The following is a 22,058-nucleotide window of genomic DNA, read 5'->3' on the forward strand; positions in this document are numbered from 1 at the left end:
CCACTTTCAATATTCTACCTTGGCAGTTACATGCCTCTTGATCAACACCTATTTATTAATTTCTTCATGTCATAAATCTGGATAGTTGTTTTAAGTCTGCTTAGTGTAAACAGTTTGATATGTAAATGACTGCTTTATATTTTCTTAAAATGGCAATAGTCTCTTTTGTTTTACGATCATTTAACTTGCCTTTGTTCTCTGTTGCTCCTCTATTGTTCAAATCAAATTGTATTTGTAACATGCGCCGGAATACAACAGTTGTAGACCTTACAGTGAAGTGCTTACTTACAAGCCTTTAACCAACAATGCAGTTTTAAGAAAAAATACATGTTAAGTAAAAAAATAGATAAGTAAAACTTAAGAAATACAAGTAACAAATAATTGAAGAGCAGCAGTAAAATAACAATAGCGAGGCTATATACAGGGCGTACCTGTACAGAGTCAATGTACCAGTACAGGGACAATGTGCAGGGGCGCCAGTTAGTCAAGGTAGTTGAGGTAATATGCACATGTTCAGTGCCTTGCAAATGTATTCACCCCCTTGGTGTTTATCCTATTTTGTTGTGTTACAACCTGTAATTTGAATTGATTTATATTTGGATTTCATGTAATGGGCATACACAAAATAGTCCAAATTGGTGAAGTGACATTTTAAATATGATTTGTTTAAAAAAATTCAACAAAAAAAAACAGAAAAGTGGTGCGTGCGTATATATTCACCCCCTTTGCTATGAAGCCCCTAAATAAGAGCTGGTGCAACCAATTACCTTCATTAACATAATTAGTTAAATAAAGTCCACCTGTGTGCAATCTAAGCATCACATGATCTGTCACATGATCTCACTATCAAGACCAAGGAGCTCTCCAAACAGGTCAGGGCCAAAGTTGTGGAGAAGTACAGATCAGAGTTGGGTTATAAAAATATATTAGAAAAAATATATTAGAAAAAATGTAAAGAATATGGCATCACAACAAACCTGCCAAGAGAGGGCCGCCCACTAAAACTCACGGACCAGGCAAGGAGGGAATTAATCAGAGAGGCAACAAAGGGATCAAAGATAACACTGAAGAAGCTGCAAGGCTCCACAGCGGAGAATAGAGTATCTGTCCATAGGACCCCCTATAGCGGTACACTCCACAGTGCTGGGCTTTATGGAAGAGTGGCCAGAAAAAAATAAGCAAACACGTTTGGTGTTCGCCTAAAGTCATGTGGGATACTCCCCAAACATATGGAAGAAGGTACTCTGGTCAGATGAGACTACAATTGAGCTTTTTAGTCATCAAGGAAAACGCTATGTCTGGCGCAAACCCAAAACCTCTCATCACCCGTGGAAGCATGGTGGTGGCAGCATATTGCTGTGGGGATGTTTTTCATCGGCAGGGACTGGTAAACTGGTCAGAATTGAAGAAACGATGGATGGCATTAAATACAGGGAAATTCTCGATGGAAACCTGTTTCAGTCTTCCAGAGATTTGAGACTGGGATGGAGGTTCACCTTCCAGCAGGATAATGACCCTAAGCATACTGCTAAAGCAACACTCAAATGGTTTAAGTGGAAACATTTAAATGTCTTGGAATGGCCTCGTCAAAGCTCAGACCTCAATCCATTTGAGAATCTTTGTGTATGACTTAAAGATTGCTGTACACTGGTGGAACCCATCCAACTTGAAGAAGCTGGAGCAGATCCCAGTGGCTAGATATGCTAAGCTTCTAGAGATATACCGAAGAGACTTGCAGCTTTAATTGCTGCGAAAGGTAGCTCTACAAAGTATTGATTTGGGAGAGGGGGGGTGATGAATAGTTATGAATGGTCAAGTTTTCTGTGTTTTGTCTTATTTCTAGTTTGTTTCACAATAAACGTATTTTGCATCTTCAAAGTGGTAGGCATGTTGTGTAAATCAAATGGTACAAATCCACAAAAAATACATTTTAATTCCAGGTTGTAAGGTAACAAAATAGGAAAATGCCAAAGTGGAGAATACTTTCGCAAGCCACTGTAGGTAGAGTTAAAGTGACTATGCATAGATAATAAACGGAGAGCAGCAGCATAAAAGCGCGGGGGGGGGGGCTCTTGGACCTAGACTTGGCGCTCTGGTCCTGCTTGCCGTGCGGTAGCAGAGAGAACAGTCTATGACTAGGGTGGCTGGAGTCGTTGACAATTTTTAGGGCCGTCCTCTGACACTGCCTAGTATAGAGGACTTGGATAGCAGGAAGCTTGGCCCCAGTGACATACTGGGCAGTACGCACTACTCTCTGTAGTGACTTGCGGTCGGAGGCCGATCAGTTGCCATACCAGGCAGTGATGCAACCATGCTCTCAATGGTGCAGCTGTAGAACCTTTTGAGGATTTGAGGACCCGTGCCAAATCTTTTCAGTCTCCTGAGGGGGACAGCCTTGGCGTGCTTGGACATTGATAGTTTGTTGATGTGGACACCAAGGAACTTTAAGCTCTCAACCTGCTCCACTACAGCCCCATTGATGCGAATTGGGGCTTGCTCGGCCCTCCTTTTCCTGTAGTCCACCGTCAGCTCATTTGTCTTGACCACATTGAGGGAGAGGTTGTTGTCCTGGCACAACATGGCACCACAAGGTCCTCAAGCAAGGGGGGGGGGGGGGCTGATAACCACAGATTACCATTAGACGAACTCCATGAATGCCCTGGCCTGAAGTTTGCAGTTTTGTCTAAAAAACACTATTTTTCACCCAAAAATGTCTTTGCACTCTTTAGTGTGTGCAATGGTGGAAACGGTATCCAATTGTCATACTTGAGTCAAAATAAAGATACCTTGATATAATTGTATATCTTTTTTTTACCATTATTTAACCAGGCAAGTCAGCTATGAACAAATTCTTATTTACAATGAAGGCCTTCCCCGGCGAAACCCTAACCGGGACAATGCTGTGCCAATTGTGCCCCGCCCTATGGGACTCCTAATTACAGTCGGTTCTGATACAGCCTGGTTGTATCAGAACATGCTTTGTATAAGACCACTCGGGATGCCAAAATGGCTGAAGTAAAAGTGAAAGTCATCCAGTAAAATATTACTTGATTAAAAGTCGGAAAGAATTTGGTTTTAAAAATACTTAAGAATCAAGAGTTAATGGCCTCCCTTGTGGCACAGTAGTCTAAGGCACTCCATCACAGTGCCAGCTGTGCCACCAGAGATTCTGGGTTCAAGTCCAGGCTCTGTTGCAGCTGGCTGGAGCGGTGCACAAGTTGCCCAGCGTTTGACTGGTAGGGATGTCCTTGCCCCATTGTGCGCCAGAGACTCTTGTGGCGGGCCCAGTGACATGGTCCCCAGGTGTTCGGTATTACCTCTGGCACATTGGTGAGGCTGGCTTCTGGATAAAGAGGCTTTGTGGTTCTTGGTCACCTCCCTGACCAAGGCTCTACTCCCCTGATTGCTCAGTTTGGCCAGCTCTAAGAAAAGTATTGGTGGTTCCAATCTTCTTAGTGATCTTCAATGCTGCTGAAATCTTTTGGTACGCTTCCCCAGATCTGTGCCTTGACACAATTCTGTCACTGCGCTCTACGGCAATTCCTCCATTTAAAAAAAAAATGTAAAGACAGCCAGGGGTACACTCCAACACTAAGACATCAATTACAAACAATGCATTTGTGTTTAGTGAGTCTGCCAGATCAGAGGCAGTAGGGATGACCATGTGTTCTCTTGATAAGTGTGTGAATTGGACAAATTTTCTGTCCTGCTAAGCATTCAACGTGTAACGAGAACTTTTGGGTGTCAGGGAAAATGTATAGAGTAATAAGTACATTATTTTCTTTAGGAATGTAGTGAAGTAAAAGTTACATTTTGTCAAAAATATCAATAGTAAAGTAAAGTACAGATACCCCATAAAATGACTTAAGTAGTACCGTAAAGTATTTGTTCTTAAGTGCTTTACACCACTGGTCTTAGACTCCACATAGACACCACTGGTCTTAGACTCCACATAGACACCACTGGTCTTAGACTCCACATAGACACCACTGGTCTTAGACCTTTTACATGTTTATTAAACTTAATATAAATTGTGACAAAATGAACAGTGAATTCTTCAAAGAGAGAATGTAATGTGTTATTTCTGAAACAATCTCCATTCTTCATGTTAGCTGATTAATCAATTTACACAGTAATACTCTTATTTAAACACCCCCACACCCAAAAAACAATAATCATGTTTTTCAATACAATACTCAACAATCCCGATAAAAAGTTCAAATACCATATAGTTCATAATGAATCGCTTTGTGTTAGACATAACCACCAATGACGTCACTGAGAGTTGGGGTCAGATCTTAGTGACAGTCACTTCAAGGTCACACTCAAGGTGTTAGCTACTGTAACCTAGTGCGTCAACTGATGATGTGCGACAACGCCTTTTGATTGTCAGATTATTTCATAATAATCACATTTGTTGCATTGAGTTAAGTGTTGATGAAAGTCTATGATCTACCAGTAGTGCTGGATGTTGGAGCTGCTGAAACGTTGAAAACATCTGGAACAGTAGGAACAATAGGTCAAACAGTGGCACTACATACTGTAGAATAAGGGCAACTTAATGGGAAGTTGTGCCCAATTGCCTAAGAGTATTGCTTTACACTATAGACTTACTTCTCCTCCGTATCCGGAAAAATCCCAAACCACTTGACGATGATGTTGCAGCACTTGTGGACTGAAACGAGAATATAATATAAAACATTCAATACTAGCTTAAAGGTAGTAAATTCCTGACATGTTCAACACAGTGATAAATACAATAAAATGGTCATATGAGTAAGCATAGACAATAGTGTAATAAACCTGTTGTGGCCAGCAACAAATCATTTAGATTTATAACAAGTTATACTTAATTGTAAACATGATCATACTATATTATGCAGCCGTGTGGTTTGAAAAAGCCCTTACCCTTGTGCGGTTGGAGGACACTTGTGACCTTCCTGTCAGAGCTTCCCGGATCTGAAAGCACAGACAAGGAGTTCATCAAATATATTAATTGTCAGAGCAAAGCACATTCCAATATATACAGTAATATGAGGGGCATCAGTAAGTGTGTCAGGAACATACCTTTTTGTCCAAAAGTGTTCCAAATACCAAGATGAACAAACCCTTTGAATGATAACATGGTGAAGGATGGAATTACTACATCATAGTCCAGTACATGTAATTGTAAACATTCATCCAAATCTTAACTTAGTATAACATGCCATTGGGAATTTAATGCATTTAAATAAATAAAAATCTTTCAAGTCAATTGTATTTCACTGAGGACCAGTTAGTTACTAGTGTTATTTAACTGAGTTAAATACCTGTAATGAATTGAAGATTGCAAACACAATATGGATTCCTAGATTGTTTGGTGTAGTCATGGTTCCTACTCCTAGTCCCCAGGTAGTACCAAAGAAGGGAGTCAGAATGGCCAGACACCTGGCGATGACCACCAAAGCATTTCTCTCATCTGGCTGAGTAACATCCCCCACACCTCTCCTCAGCATTTTGAACAGAACCACAATCAGGATCAAAAGGTTGATGACCACTATGGTCAGGGCAGGGATCACAAAAGCCAGAAGGGCCTTTGACTCTGTCCAGTTGAGCCAGCAAACCCCATCATTATCTCTGATGTATTGTTTCCCTGGGGCTGTCACTGCGATAGTTATGACAGCAATGATGAGGGGAGCTCCATAGCCCAAAGAAAAACTGATGGCCAACATTGCTGGTTTAGACATGTGAGAGAACACCATGACAGTCCGGTAGAGCAGCAAAAGGCCTGACACCAACATCCAGAAAAACAGAGCCAGGTAGAAAAAGTGGATGAAAAATGTTGCTGTGGAACACGCAGGTAGATCTTTTTTTTCATTGTCGGAAATTGCTGCACCAATAATGAACCAAATGTCAGCAATCAGAAGGGAAACGGCGATGTTCACTATAGAGACATGACGCATGTAAGATGTGTTGTTTCCAGTCACAGCATTCCATACCAACATCTCAATGATGAGACACACGACCAAGCAACCCATTGATATGCCAACTCCAATGTAAGTGATAAATTCCAAAGCGACACGCAACACAGCTGGAATGGAAGGCGACATCAAAATGGAGAAGGAGGTCAGATGATTACAGTGACAGGTGACAGTGCCATTCTTTTCAGACTGCAGTTCACATCCTTTATCATCCCATCCTCCAAGGCCGTCAAAAAGGTTAAAGTTCCAGAAAACACACTGAGGATTGGCCAGTGCCTTGTTCAGTACGTCAAAACTGAACGTCACATTCTTGACTGTGCCATTCACCTTCACCAGAACCACTTTTCCGTTGATGGTGTTGACACTGTTGACACTGTTGTTCAGACTGCTACTGTTTCTCGCAGGTAAAACATTATCCAAGGAGTCAAATGTTATTATGGTGATTGAATTGAAGGAAGCTTCAGATGCCGGTATGTCTATCAGAACAGATGAGTTTAAATTGAATAAGTTGTTGACTGTGGTTTTGTTTAAAAAAATGCTTGGCGTTTCTATGTCAAAAAAGTCATCGGTAAGGAAATTGGAAAGTGTTTCAACGGTGCCCAGAAACGCTGAGCTTTCGTTTTTGGTGAGGTTGCTGTTTAGAACGCCCCAGGAGGCTTTTGCTCCTTTGGAAGTAAGTACACCTGCCGTTTCCAGGAAATTCTGGAGATCAAGATAGAAATCAGAATTAGTACATGATTACTGAAATCCTAATAAAAATGATGCTGTATGTGCTCTAATTCAACTTTTAAGGGTTTAATAATACATTAGCATTAGAATATCTTTGAATGGATTTTTTAAAAATGATTTAAAGTGATACTGTTGATGTCAACATACCTTCATCAATGGTTTGTTTATTGGGGTACTTCGGGACACATTTGCAACATTTTTAAGAATATTAACAACAGTAGAAATAGTTGCAGGTGATGCAACTATTCTACCTAGGAGGTTAAAAGTGCTGTTGCGGAGTCTTTCCAAAAAGTCTGGAAGATCAGTCCCCACTAAAGCCTGTGTGGATTTAAAGTGATGAAAGAAAGATAAAATACAAATGTATTTCAGGATTGATGCTAGACACAGAACTGTAACAAAGAATTACCATCATTACTAAACCATTTTTATATAGATTATTTTATATCCAGTGAAAATTGTAAATATGTTAACATATTACCTGAGATAAAGAAAACAGTTTATCAATTTCTTTTAAGACACAGTTGTCCACACGATTTGAAAACGAGCCATTTCTTTCACAAATGGCAGTCTTCTGACCCACTTCATCCGGTTTGCAGTAAACTACAACTTTTTCATTAACTTGTCCATTGCCAAAGATCGCATCATTCAAGCAGATAAACTCTGATAGAAATGGAATAAGATTTGTGAAATTATGATGTGAAAAGATTACTCCACATACACCTTAAATATATAAATATACAATATTTTATAAAATATTTGGAATTGTAATTTTATAGATATTAAAACTGTAGATTACATTTCATGAATTATGTAATTACATGAAGGCAAATTTAAGTGAAATTCTTGATACAATATTTTTGAAGCACAGCAGACATAAAAAAGTGAACAATTCATCTAAAATCAACTGACATGTACTGCTGCCACAGTTTAAACTCATCTAAATACTTTTTGAATGTATTTCAGGACAAGTAATAACTAACTTGGTCCACCAAATCCACCAAATACTAACCTAATCAAGTACTTACTTATGTTATATTTTTCTCCAAGTGTTGAGACAATATCCGCTTTTGCTTTTGCAATTTCCACATTATCGACAATTGTTGTTATAACAGTAAAATCTGCAATAACACTTCCACTCCTATTCATGTGAGAAAGAAATATCAGAAAACATATCCACAAATGAATAGCATGCATGTGTACATTAGCAAAAATAGCCCATAGATACACTGTATAACATCAACCCCAAGTCTTTTTCATTTCGAAGGGATACTCTTGTCTCTGAGGCGTATACTGAAAATGTATTTATTATATTGGACATTGAGTGCCACAATTTAAATGGTTAGTATTTCAGCTTTGCTTAGCAGCCTTCAATTCTTTACATTTGTGCAACAAGTATTTTAGGGCCCATATATCCCTCAAAATCACTAGGGATTGAAATTATACATTATACTGAAAGTTGAGAAATTGGCTAAATTAAAGGAGACATTTAGTAGTTGAATATTCAAATTACTAGCACATGAAATGAAGGCTTGAAATAACATAAAATGTAAAAGATTTTGAATAGAGGTAATAACACCGGGGCAAAACTTACTTTAAACGATTTAACTTTGCTGATATGAAGCCTCGCATGTTTCTCTTATATATGTCTACGATCTGTGTGAGACAGTGGATTATTATTGATCAACAGTGACTTAAAAGAAAGACTTGAAAAGGACATGAAATGAAATCTCTCTGAAGTAAACCAGAAACGTGTTGGTGAATGGATTCATCAAATTAAATGATGGTAACACTTCCAACCTGGTTTCAAGGACTAGACTTAACATACAGATGTAGGGTCTTCATTTTAGCCAGTTTGCTACAGCAGGAAAATAATCCTGTGTCAACAGGAAATGTGAAGTATTATGTGGATTATCATAAATGAACATTTTTGTAGGGGTTTATACAAGTCTGAAATGTCAAAGTGTAAAGTAAAAACATCAGAAGCCTTTTCAAACCACAAGTATACTACAAGTTCTCCGGCTACAGGGTATCAAAATAAGATCCTAATTATATATGTATACATGTAACACTCTAATTAGTATATGTCATATTTGGAATGGTTACATAATGCTGGGCGTACACGACATGACTTTCAAATTCCTAACATCTCTGAGCCTCTCACATTAACAAAGTAGTGTTGTGCACACTAAACAATGTGGCACAGCTGGGGGGGGCATACACTACAATATTCTTCACTTGGTTGTGAGGATTCTCTATATCACACTGTCTCGCCAAAAGAATGATGTGATTAGATTGTTAACGTTGCTAGAACGAGCTGTGGCTCAAAGTAGCCTCATTACCGTTTTCAGTCAGACATTCTTGTTTGTCATACAGAGTTAAAATATTTAGCCAATCAATTTTGAATTGAATAACATTGTTTGTGAACTTCAGAGCTGTAACGATTTGACACATTAGCTTTGGTAAAGGCAATTTATAAATGCATACTGGTAGTAGTCATCGCTCTTGCTCGAGAGTCTACACATTCAGAGTGATGCAACACAACGTCATCATCTTTGGTTTCTTCTCTGGCGAGCTCTCATTGGTTACTGCTGATCACTGCTCTTAAAACTTGTCGTTGCACATCTCACACTACAAGAGCGTTGCAGATTTTGCGCTGATAAAATCAAATGATTGAAAATATTGGGATGTCTGGGACGGCTCAAAGATGGGATCGGTAGTCCTCAGATTGAGTCTCTGACCGGCTCACATTAAACGAGCGTAGGTGACAGCCGCGTGCCCCGAGTAGGCAACGGCTTGGGGATTTTGTCTCCGATCTCAAAAACTTTCCACTGGGCAACTGGCAATCAATTCAACATCTATTCCACGTTGGTTCAACGTAATTTCACTGAAATTACATGGAAACAACATTTATTCAACATGTGTGTGCCCAATGGGTTTTCTGGGACAGTTAAATCGGGTCCAAAATCGTGTGTAGGGTACACCCAGTTTACAGAAAAGGTTCACCCATTTTGAATGCTTTCTTGTTTTTATGCATCTCTGACTGTTGTTCTATCTATTCCCTTGGTTGTTTCATGTTTATGTGAGTTATTGGCATTCAAGCAGGCAGAAATATGTCCGATATGACGTAGCACCATGATACAATTGTTCTCACTACCCTGGAAGTTAATAGGAATATGACTTTCAGATTGCGAAAAAGTCTATAACACATGTCAGATTTCAATACTGGCCGATGTAATAATTTGGGAGGATTTCTTCTCTCGAATGAGCCATTGATCATATTTTTGCGATATTCATACCTCGAGGAATGTGTAATTCTACAGACGTTCTAGCACATTTTCCCTATTGGTCTGCCTCTTTAGTCCAAGGTGCATTGCATAGTGCTGTTGCCAAAGATATCACATTCACGTTGTCATGCTGCGTCACACGGTTGCTAAGCTAATCATCATGCAATCTCTTCTCAAAGTCAGTGTATATATTGAGAAAAGTGCCTATTTTACTAGAAAGTACGAAATGTCATGATTCATGGGCCCATTGAACGTGTGGCCCATTGACGTAGCATAGGCAACACTTCCCATCACTTCAAAAGTATATCTGCAGGTTAAACATGTTGAGATTGTAGACTCCTAAACTGACAGTGCAGTTTGTTTAGGCGATTTTACAGCTAACTAGCTATGTTACATATTGATAATATCTTTGGTATTATTGTGTGTACCTACGTTTGCTACGTTCTACAATGATTTTCCATGTTGCTACCAACCTTATTAAAATGCCAAAATTAATCACTTGTTCACAAATATATTGTTCTCATATTTTAGTGTTATTTAACACTGTCACTTTATTTAACACTCTTAATGATTTTATATATTTTTTCAATTTTCTCCTAAAATGACATACCCAAATCTAACTGTCTCTAGCTCACGACTTGAAGCAAGGATATGCATATTCTTGATAACATTTAAAAGGAAACCCTGAAGTTTGTGGAAATGTGAAATGAGTGTAGGAGAGTATGACACAGATCTGATAAAAGATAATACAAACAAAAAAACATGCGTTTGTTTTTTGATTTTTGTTCCATCTTTGAAATGCAAGAGTAAATATTTTCCCGGTTTCTGCCACCAGATGGAAGCAGTGTGTCTGCAAAGTTTCACACTGATCCAGTGAAGAACTACATTACTGCACAATATTTTGTTATCAAGTCTAACCAGAAGTTTGCTCAAATGTGCCGAATTGGTCAATTGATACATTTTTAAAGCAATGAGTGGTTTTAGGTGGATTTTTCCTTTAAGATAGAGGGGTTGGGTTAAATGCGGAAGACACATTTCAGTTGAAAGCATTCAGTTGAAAGCATTCAGTTGTACAGCTGACTAGGTATTCCCCTTTTCCTTTCCCTTTAAACACAGGAGATTGGTCGGGTCATATTCAAATCACATCATCGACAACTTTTGCATTTTAGCTAATTAGCAACTGTGCAACAACTTAATACTTTTTTAGCTACTTTGCAACTACTTAGCATGTTAGATAACCCTTCCCCTAACATTAACCTTAATCTGAACATGAACGTTAATCTTAAACCTAACATTACCCTAGCTTCGCAAAAATTTGCCAACTAGCCACCTAGCTAATGTTAGCCACAACAAATTGTAATTTGTCACATATCATGTGAATTGTAATTTGTCCTATATCATGTGAAATGAAAAATAGACATCCACAAATTAATACATACAATACAACATGTATCACACTAAATGGAGTGAGACCTACTTACGTTTACTATGTTACATCAACCCCTAGTCCAGGTTGACACTTTACATTTCAGCACATTGACATTTTGACAAGGATGAGGGAAAATAGTATACTCACAGTTTGATTAATATCTTGGAACATTGCACTATTTACATCATTAAAGGTGGACTCAAAGGTGATGTCCATAGTAAATTGTAGGTCCAGTGTGTTTTCTAAAACATAAAAATAACAAAATATAAGAATGCGAAAGTTGAAATTCTATTATATATATTTTTTGCATAACTGAGGTCTCGTACCGGAGGGCGTCGTTGGAGTTGCTGAACTTGCTATTGACTGTTTTGTTGTTGGTACTAGGGCACAGTGGAACAGAAAAACAATATATTGAACACATTACTGTAACTGGAATATTGGTTATGTCAAACTTCTTTCAAACATGTAACAAGGAAATAGGTCAAATTAAATTAAATTATAGATTTGTATACTTGATGTAGTACTGGAGGGTGTCGTTGTAGTTGTTGAATTTTCTGTGTACTTTTTTGCTGTTGGCAAAGAGGCACAGTGGAACATAAAAACATTATATTTAACATATTGGTGTAACTGGAATATTGGTGATGCCCGATTCAATAATACCACAAGGAAATACCGTAGGTCCAATGAAATGACATTATTGATTTGTTTCTTTGATGTTGTACTGGAGGGGGTTGTTGGAGTTGTTGAACTTGCTGTGGACTGCTTTATTGTTGGCACTAACGCGTAAAAGTATTTATTTGACTGACATTGCTGTGTACCACTGAATGATTGCATTTTGATTAACAGAGTAGTTATGTACAGTAACTATTGTGAGAGAACTTTGTATTTACCTGATTTGTTTCATATTAATACTTAACAAATAGTAAGACATTTTTGTTCTACTAATGCTGTGGGCGTATGATCACTAGAGATAGCTTGAGCTGACAATTGATCTACAGCTAGCATTCCATAGACAAGATGTGGTGGGTGTAATCGAGATAGAGATAGCCTGGAGCAGTAGAACAAAACCATATTCATTCCTTATCATCCTGGCATCTGTGAAACTAATCCGGGTTAGGGGTAAAATCAACACCAGGTGCAGATTATTATTTATTTTTTTAACCTTTATTTAACTAGGCAAGTCAGATAAGATTATATTCAGATAATTCTTATTTTCAATGACAGCCTAGGAACAGTGGGTTAACTGCCTTGTTCAGGGGCAGAATGACAGATTTGTACCTTGTCAGCTCTGGTATTTGAACTTGCAGCTACGCTGCCGCCCCAAGATAACCACAAGATAAACCCAAGGTGGCTTACCAGGCCCCCAATCTGCCTGGGAGGGGTGGAACAAGCCATGACTAAGCATTTTTTGTGTCAGCTATATAAGAACCAGCAGTTTCTGTGAAGGTTAAGCTCTCTGCAACACACTCAAGAGTGTGGGGTCTACAGTTTCATTATTGCAATAATTAATCAATTAATCAAAATAAAGATTTTAATTAATCAAAATAAAGATTGATTGTTAGAATAATTGTAATTGTCAATTTTTGACACTGTTACATATATTTTTGACACTGTTACATATATTTGAAATACATCGAATATTGTGTAAAACCAGTACTTGTTTCCTCTTCTACTGGAAAAGTTGTGGTAGCAGAGAAATGTGAGATGATTATGATGCTGGCTGGTTCTTTAATCTGTTTTACAGCTTGTTGGCTTACAGCTGTAGGTCTCAAGTAAATATACAGCTATGGATAACACCATGGTAAGTTGATCTTACTCTAATTAGTACAATAACACTGTTGTTAATTACATTTTCATTAGTAACGGTCTCATACCTGGTGTTGGAGATGGTGTTGTACAAGCCGTCAGATCTATGTGGTAAAGGAGATAGGGGTAAGCTTAGAGTTTAAATGTTGCTGAACAAATACAGAAACATTGATTAAACTAGCACAGTGGAGGTGGTAAGGAAACAGTTACTTGTGATTGGCTGACAAAACGGTCCATAAGAAGGAATGGCTTTGATACATCCACAGGAGTCATCAGTGATGTTGTCACAGGATCCATAAGAGAGACACTGGTCACATGACCAACCATACTGATCCTCACATCTGCATGTGCTGTTTGGGTAGCATGCTGTGAATGAAAGGAGAGTGGATTGAACATCATCATATCAATGTTTTCTGTGAAACCAACTATTTGAAAATATCTGAACCAGTTGTTGAATATATTTTACAATGCAGGAATTAAAACTCAAATGAGCAACAGCAACAGAAATCTCTTACCAGTAGTGAAGTTCACCTCTGTTACACTTAACACATTGGAGATCAGGACAGGGTAGGTCAGGCCACTCACACTTGCCCTAAGTACATCTATCAATGTAGCTGAAATATCTGTCATGTCCAACTCAATTTCAATAATTTCCCCATAAGTGGTTGATGGCTCTATGGAAAATTACAATTGAATAAATCATGACAAGCATGTCTATTATTTTCAGTAAATGTAATCTACTGCTTGAGTAACTTCTTGGAATACCTGCTGTTGTAGTTGGACTTGGACAAGCAGTAAGATCTGTTGGGATTAGGTAAAAGATGTGTCACCAAGAAGAACTATGCAGCTGGGAGACGTTGCCAAAAACAACTACATACAACTACAACACCATGTCAAACACCAAGTGGATGTGAGAATCAAATAGTTACTTGTGATTGGCTGACAGAACTTTCCATCAGAAGGATAGTCATTGAGACATCCACATGTTTTGCCATCAACGATCTCATCACAGGACACATTGGAGGAACACTGGTCACATGACCAACTATACTGGTCCTCACACCTGCACCTGAATCCACTGGGGTCTGAGGAGCATTCTGTGAATGGAGGGGAAGTGGATTGAACATCCTCAACATGGAGATACAACGTTTTCTTCTGAGACCAACAACGTCCAAGTTAGTTTTTTAAATACATTATTTACTAACACATGAGCCCTGTAGGTCTTGAACCTTTTATAAAATGAAGAAAAAAAGAACAATTAAAAACTCTTACCAGTAGTAATGTTTATGTCTGTTACATTTAACACACTGGAGATCAGGATGGGGTAGTTTACACTTTTCACATGGGACTTTAGGTAATGTATGATTTCAAGTGGAATATTATAGACGTCAAACTCAACTTCACCAACTTTCTCATAGATGGTTGCTGTCACTGTGGAAACAATTCAATTCAAGAGATCTTTATGGTCCCCGAAGGACAATTCTTGTTGACCATAAAAATAAATGTATATACATAAAAACATGCACACAGCAAATATTCCACACAGAGCAAATGTCCTCCACACAGCAAATATCCAATGGCAAACAGCAGTGACATAAATAACGACGTTAGTTGCTAAGCAAATTGTTATATTTGTTTTGGATTTGTGTGAGAGAAAAAAATCTATTTTCTAGGGTGCCTTCAATGTTACGCTCGTCGTTTGAATGAGGAGACCAAGGTGCAGCATGGTAGGCGAACATCATTCTTGATTAGATGAACACCAAAAAAAAGTATATATATAAATGAACGTAATGTACTTCAGGCTACACAGTAACTATACAAAAATCAAGATCCCACAAACTAAGGTGGGCAAAAGGCTGCCTAAGTATGATCCCCAATCAGAGACAACGATAGACAGCTGCCTCTGATTGGGAACCATACCAGGCCAAACAAAGAAATAGGAAAACTAGATTGCCCACCCTAGTCACACCCTGACCTAACCAAAATAGAGAATTCAAAGGATCTCTAAGGTCAGGGCGTGACATTCAAGCACATTGGGGGGCGGAAACGTAGGTTTGAGCAGACCAAGTGAAAACGAAACCAAACAGCTGACTCACCCTCTCGCTTTTCTCTAGAAGGAACTTGTGATCCATCAGTGGGTGATTCCTGGAAAAGATAGATTTAATCAGAAAACATTGATTTGTATCATTGCGTCAAATGAAGTAGGTGTTTTAACACTCAAAGTCCCCTTATCTATTGAATTGGTAGATACACAGAGATGTGCAGTGTTATTACAATGTGGATACAGTTACACAACTGTACTGTTTGTGTAATTATAATGTATACATGCTGTAGTTGCACCAATGGAACCAATGCACCAATGGAACGACCAAACAAATCTGTTTTGAAACATATTATAGCTAGTCAGACTTCCGGGTTGGAGCGAGCAGTCACATCCGCACTTCGGTCTGCACTTCGGTCTGCAGGTAGTATAACTTTTCATTACATTTCATTACATTTACATTTACATTTAAGTCATTTAGCAGACGCTCTTATCCAGAGCGACTTACAAATTGGTGCGTTCACCTTAAGACATCCAGTGGAACAGCCACTTTACAATAGTGCATCTAAATCTTTTAAGGGGGGAGGGGGTGAGAAGGATTACTTTATCCTATCCTAGGTATTCCTGAAAGAGGTGGGGTTTCAGGTGTCTCCGGAAGGTGGTGATTGACTCCGCTGTCCTGGCGTCGTGAGGGAGTTTGTTCCACCATTGGGGGGCCAGAGCAGCGAACAGTTTTGACTGGGCTGCGCGGGAACTGTACTTCCTCAGTGGTAGGGAGGCGAGCAGGCCAGAGGTGGATGAACGCAGTGCCCTTGTTTGGGTGTAGGGCCTGATCAGAGCCTGGAGGTACTGAGGTGCCGTTCCCCTCACAGCTCCGTAGGCAAGCACCATGGTCTTGTAGCGGATGCGAGCTTCAACTGGAAGCCAGTGGAGAGAGCGGAGGAGCGGGGTGACGTGAGAGAACTTGGGAAGGTTGAACACCAGACGGGCTGCGGCGTTCTGGATGAGTTGTAGGGATTACATTACATTTCATTATAGTACAACGGTTTGATTTGTCTAATCTTAGCAATTTCTTCTTAGCTAGCTACATAGCCGTCTTTGTATCAAAGATAATTGCGTAATTATCGTATTTCGTCGTCCTAACGTATCTGCCCAGCAGCTAGCCAGCTAGCTAACGCCCACCGTCTACATAGCTAGCTACATAGCCGTCTCTGTATCAAAGATAATTGTGTAGTCTAGAGCGATTTTCTAGGTTACCTAGCCAGCTATTGTCGTTCTTTTAACGCAACGTAACGTAATCAACACTGCTAGCTAGCTAGCCAGCTAGCCCCTGAATCAACAACGCAGCCAGCTATTTGTCGTCCTTAACGTAGGAGACACTGCTAGCTAGCCAACAGCTAGCCAACGTCTACCGATTAGAACTCAACAACCCGGTCGCATTCCGCCTCGCTCCACAGGTAGTATCACATTTTCATTTCATTTCATTACAGTACAACGGTTTGATTTGTTTGATCGTAGCTAGCTACATAGCCGTCTCTGTATCAAAGATAATTGTGTAGTCTAGAGCGATTTTCTAGGTTACCTAGCCAGCTATTGTCGTTCTTTTAACGCAACGTAACGTAATCAACACTGCTAGCTAGCCAGCTAGCCCCGAATCAACAACGCAGCCACTGCCAGCTAGCCTACAAAGTCAACAACGCAGCCACTGCCAGCTAGCCTACTTCAGCAGTACTGTATCATTTTTAATCATTTTAGTCAATAAGATTCTTGCTACGTAAGCTCAACTTTCTGAACATTCGAGACGTGTAGTCCACTTGTCATTCCAATCTCCTTTGCATTAGCGTAGCCTCTTCTGTAGCCTGTCAACTATGTGTCTGTCTATCCCTGTTCTCTCCTCTCTGCACAGACCATACAAACGCTCCACACCGCGTGGCCGCGGCCACCCTAATCTGGTGGTCCCAGCGCGCACGACCCACGTGGAGTTCCAGGTCTCCGGTAGCCTCTGGAACTGCCGATCTGCGGCCAACAAGGCAGAGTTCATCTCAGCCTATGCCTCCCTCCAGTCCCTCGACTTCTTGGCACTGACGGAAACATGGATCACCACAGATAACACTGCTACTCCTACTGCTCTCTCTTCGTCCGCCCACGTGTTCTCGCACACCCCGAGAGCTTCTGGTCAGCAGGGTGGTGGCACCGGGATCCTCATCTCTCCCAAGTGGTCATTCTCTCTTTCTCCCCTTACCCATCTGTCTATCGCCTCCTTTGAATTCCATGCTGTCACAGTTACCAGCCCTTTCAAGCTTAACATCCTTATCATTTATCGCCCTCCAGGTTCCCTCGGAGAGTTCATCAATGAGCTTGATGCCTTGATAAGCTCCTTTCCTGAGGACGGCTCACCTCTCACAGTTCTGGGCGACTTTAACCTCCCACGTCTACCTTTGACTCATTCCTCTCTGCCTCCTTCTTTCCACTCCTCTCCTCTTTTGACCTCTCCCTCTCACCTTCCCCCCTACTCACAAGGCAGGCAATACGCTCGACCTCATCTTTACTAGATGCTGTTCTTCCACTAACCTCATTGCAACTCCCCTCCAAGTCTCCGACCACTACCTTGTATCCTTTTCCCTCTCGCTCTCATCCAACACTTCCCACACTGCCCCTACTCGGATGGTATCGCGCCGTCCCAACCTTCGCTCTCTCTCCCCGCTACTCTCTCCTCTTCCATCCTATCATCTCTTCCCTCTGCTCAAACCTTCTCCAACCTATCTCCTGATTCTGCCTCCTCAACCCTCCTCTCCTCCCTTTCTGCATCCTTTGACTCTCTATGTCCCCTATCCTCCAGGCCGGCTCGGTCCTCCCCTCCCGCTCCGTGGCTCGACGACTCATTGCGAGCTCACAGAACAGGGCTCCGGGCAGCCGAGCGGAAATGGAGGAAAACTCGCCTCCCTGCGGACCTGGCATCCTTTCACTCCCTCCTCTCTACATTTTCCTCTTCTGTCGCTGCTGCTAAAGCCACTTTCTACCACTCTAAATTCCAAGCATCTGCCTCTAACCCTAGGAAGCTCTTTGCCACCTTCTCCTCCCTCCTGAATCCCCCTCCCCCCTCCCCCCTCCTCCCTCTCTGCAGATGACTTCGTCAACCATTTTGAAAAGAAGGTCGACGACCTCCGATCCTCGTTTGCTAAGTCAAACGACACCGCTGGTTCTGCTCACACTGCCCTACCCTGTGCTCTGACCTCTTTCTCCCCTCTCTCTCCAGATGAAATCTCGCGTCTTGTGACGGCCGGCCGCCCAACAACCTGCCCGCTTGACCCTATCCCCTCCTCTCTTCTCCAGACCATTTCCGGAGACCTTCTCCCTTACCTCACCTCGCTCATCAACTCATCCCTGACCGCTGGCTACGTCCCTTCCGTCTTCAAGAGAGCGAGAGTTGCACCCCTTCTGAAAAACCTACACTCGATCCCTCCGATGTCAACAACTACAGACCAGTATCCCTTCTTTCTTTTCTCTCCAAAACCCTTGAACGTGCCGTCCTTGGCCAGCTCTCCCGCTATCTCTCTCAGAATGACCTTCTTGATCCAAATCAGTCAGGTTTCAAGACTAGTCATTCAACTGAGACTGCTCTTCTCTGTATCACGGAGGCGCTCCGCACTGTTAAAGCTAACTCTCTCTCCTCTGCTCTCATCCTTCTAGACCTATCGGCTGCCTTCGATACTGTGAACCATCAGATCCTCCTCTCCACCCTCTCCGAGTTGGGCATCTCCGGCGGCCCACGCTTGGATTGCGTCCTACCTGACAGGTCGCTCCTACCAGGTGGCGTGGCGAGAATCCGTCTCCTCACCACGTGCTCTCACCACTGGTGTCCCCCAGGGCTCTGTTCTAGGCCATCTCCTATTCTCGCTATACACCAAGTCACTTGGCTCTGTCATAACCTCACATGGTCTCTCCTATCATTGCTATGCAGACGACACACAATTAATCTTCTCCTTTCCCCTTCTGATGACCAGGTGGCGAATCGCATCTCTGCATGTCTGGCAGACATATCAGTGTGGATGACGGATCACCACCTCAAGCTGAACCTCGGCAAGACGGAGCTGCTCTTCCTCCCGGGGAAGGACTGCCCGTTCCATGATCTCGCCATCACGGTTGACAACTCCACTGTGTCCTCCTCCCAGAGCGCTAAGAACCTTGGCGTGATCCTGGACAACACCCTGTCGTTCTCAACTAACATCAAGGCGGTGGCCCGTTCCTGTAGGTTCATGCTCTACAACATCCGCAGAGTATGACCCTGCCTCACACAGGAAGCGGCGCAGGTCCTAATCCAGGCACTTGTCATCTCCCGTCTGGATTACTGCAACTCGCTGTTGGCTGGGCTCCCTGCCTGTGCCATTAAACCCCTACAACTCATCCAGAACGCCGCAGCCCGTCTGGTGTTCAACCTTCCCAAGTTCTCTCACGTCACCCCGCTCCTCCGCTCTCTCCACTGGCTTCCAGTTGAAGCTCGCATCCGCTACAAGACCATGGTGCTTGCCTACGGAGCTGTGAGGGGAACGGCACCTCAGTACCTCCAGGCTCTGATCAGGCCCTACACCCAAACAAGGGCACTGCGTTCATCCACCTCTGGCCTGCTCGCCTCCCTACCACTGAGGAAGTACAGTTCCCGCTCAGCCCAGTCAAAACTGTTCGCTGCTCTGGCCCCCCAATGGTGGAACAAACTCCCTCACGACGCCAGGACAGCGGAGTCAATCACCACCTTCCGGAGACACCTGAAACCCCACCTCTTTAAGGAATACCTAGGATAGGATAAAGTAATCCTTCTCACCCCCCCTTAAAAGATTTAGATGCACTATTGTAAAGTGGCTGCTCCACTGGATGTCATAAGGTGAATGCACCAATTTGTAAGTCGCTCTGGATAAGAGCATCTGCTAAATGACTTAAATGTAAAAATGTAAATATTATATTAATAGTGATAACACCTAAAGATATGTAGCTCAAACAATATTGTAGTTCTCAGACATTGCTAAATATTGCCTTGTGAACATTTTTTGAAGTATTTGAAGTTTATTTACTGGCCTCTTACCTCTGATGTTACATTTGGAGTTTCCAAGCAATCTTGTTTTTCCAGACTAGAGCAAAATACCAAGAGGACACTTAAGTACCAAACTGTCTTTGGTGAGGCCATATCTGTATGAATATAGCATAAGATATACAAAACAAAACATCATACAGTCAGTATTACACATTTGAGATGTCTTCCCCCAATGGAACACCAGATGGTGTACAGATTGTGAGATAGCATGGTTGCAAAACAAATTATACAATAAAACACAACTAAACAAGCACCAATTATGGTGACAGCTGAGGTATTTGTGGGCTGTTTTCTTGATTATGTTACTAATATTCATTAACCTAATTGGAATGCTAAGAAGAACATTGTTGCGGTCTGATGAAGAAGGAAACATATGACTGACCAAATGGTTGGTCACGTCTCTGCTGCATTTTGGTGAATATATTAACTTATCTTTTCTGTACATACTGATCCAAACGCAATAAATGCAATTTAATCTGAACTTCCTGTTCAAAATGACGCACATAGCATGCACTCCTGGATCTGTCTACTACATATGTACATATAAGAGATGAGAAAGATTACTTATTATGATAATTGTGACACAGTGTCACAAACATCATATGTTGTATAAGAGTCCTTCATTTACTCTTCTGTATTCACATTGTTAAACCTTTAACAAATATTACATTTAAATTTATACCTGAACCCTGTGAAAGGTCACACTTACAAACGAACTCAATCAAATAATTTACATCATTTCAACATAAAATGTGAAAGTACAATTATAATCTTACCCCTCCGACTCTCTAAATTGACTTCTCAAGGAAGAGCAAACAGTTTTCTCTGTGTCTCTTGACAATTTGCCACTGTACTCTGATTCAGAAGGGTTGGGTTTTTACGGAAGAGACATTTCAGTTGAATGTATTGAGTTGTACAACTGACTAGTTATCTTCCCTATCCCTTTCGTTATCCACATTCCACATTCCACATCAAAACATGTCATTAAAGATAATAAGGGCACTCACTGTGTAAGACACCTGCTTGACAGGTTTAGGCGTCTCTTCTTTGTCCTTGAACTGTGAGAGCATAGTTGAGTTGAGTCAGAATCTTGATTAGAATCCAAAAATGTGATCATATAACTCCAGTGCTAGCCTGATGAACTCAGAAAGTGCATGAAATGGATGCAAGGGGTGGTTGGGGGGTGAAAGGGAGGTTGAATTAGGGACGTGACTACAGGTTGGGTGTATTTTGAGGTGTTAATAGAAAGAGGGGACAAATTGATATATGGGAGAGTGGGGAAAGAAATAGGCTGCTTTCCAATACCCTTCATCCAGAAGTGCCTCACCATTTTTTTACTTTTATTTAATTAGGCAAATAAGTTCAGAACAAATTCTTATTTACAATGACGACGGCCTGCTAAAAGACAAAAGGCCTTGTTTAAAAGCATTGGATTGGTGCAAGCATAATGGGGAGACATTCCACCACAGCACAAGACCACTGGACAACCCCAGGCCAAGTGTTTGCTTTCCTAACCCCCTGTATTATTTGAATATTGTGAAAAAAAGAATCAACAATTCACCACCTAAAACACAACAGAGTAAAATCATGTTTAGTTAGAGTACTGCAAATGGCATTTTATCGGCACAGAAGTAATACTGTGTAATACTGCTCAAATGTTTTCAGTTGAATTACACTACAGACCTTTATTTTTTATATTTTCTACATTGTAGAATAATAGTGA

The 22,058-nt window shown here is 41.1% G+C and overlaps 1 protein-coding gene across 1 annotated transcript; it reads right to left on the reverse strand.

Annotated features, from left to right (window-relative positions):
* Positions 1-3,990: 3,990 nt before the first annotated feature.
* On the reverse strand, positions 3,991-21,218 carry LOC115139356 (adhesion G protein-coupled receptor F5-like). The gene is made up of 21 exons (XM_029676629.2): positions 21,112-21,218; positions 20,327-20,430; positions 15,305-15,353; positions 14,481-14,639; positions 14,138-14,305; positions 13,974-14,009; positions 13,724-13,882; positions 13,419-13,574; positions 13,277-13,312; positions 11,915-11,971; positions 11,729-11,782; positions 11,550-11,644; positions 8,281-8,342; positions 7,715-7,827; positions 7,168-7,349; positions 6,837-7,007; positions 5,310-6,662; positions 5,068-5,109; positions 4,909-4,959; positions 4,615-4,675; positions 3,991-4,498 (listed from the first exon to the last, which is right to left on the reverse strand). The coding sequence occupies exons 2-21, from the start codon at positions 20,426-20,428 to the stop codon at positions 4,446-4,448; spliced, it is 3,159 nt and encodes a 1,052-aa protein (XP_029532489.1). The 5' UTR covers positions 20,429-20,430; positions 21,112-21,218; the 3' UTR covers positions 3,991-4,445.
* Positions 21,219-22,058: the final 840 nt, after the last annotated feature.

The sequence above is a fragment of the Oncorhynchus nerka genome, linkage group LG13 (genome assembly GCF_034236695.1).
Source record: "Oncorhynchus nerka isolate Pitt River linkage group LG13, Oner_Uvic_2.0, whole genome shotgun sequence".
In the NCBI taxonomy this organism is placed as follows: Eukaryota; Metazoa; Chordata; class Actinopteri; order Salmoniformes; family Salmonidae; genus Oncorhynchus; species Oncorhynchus nerka.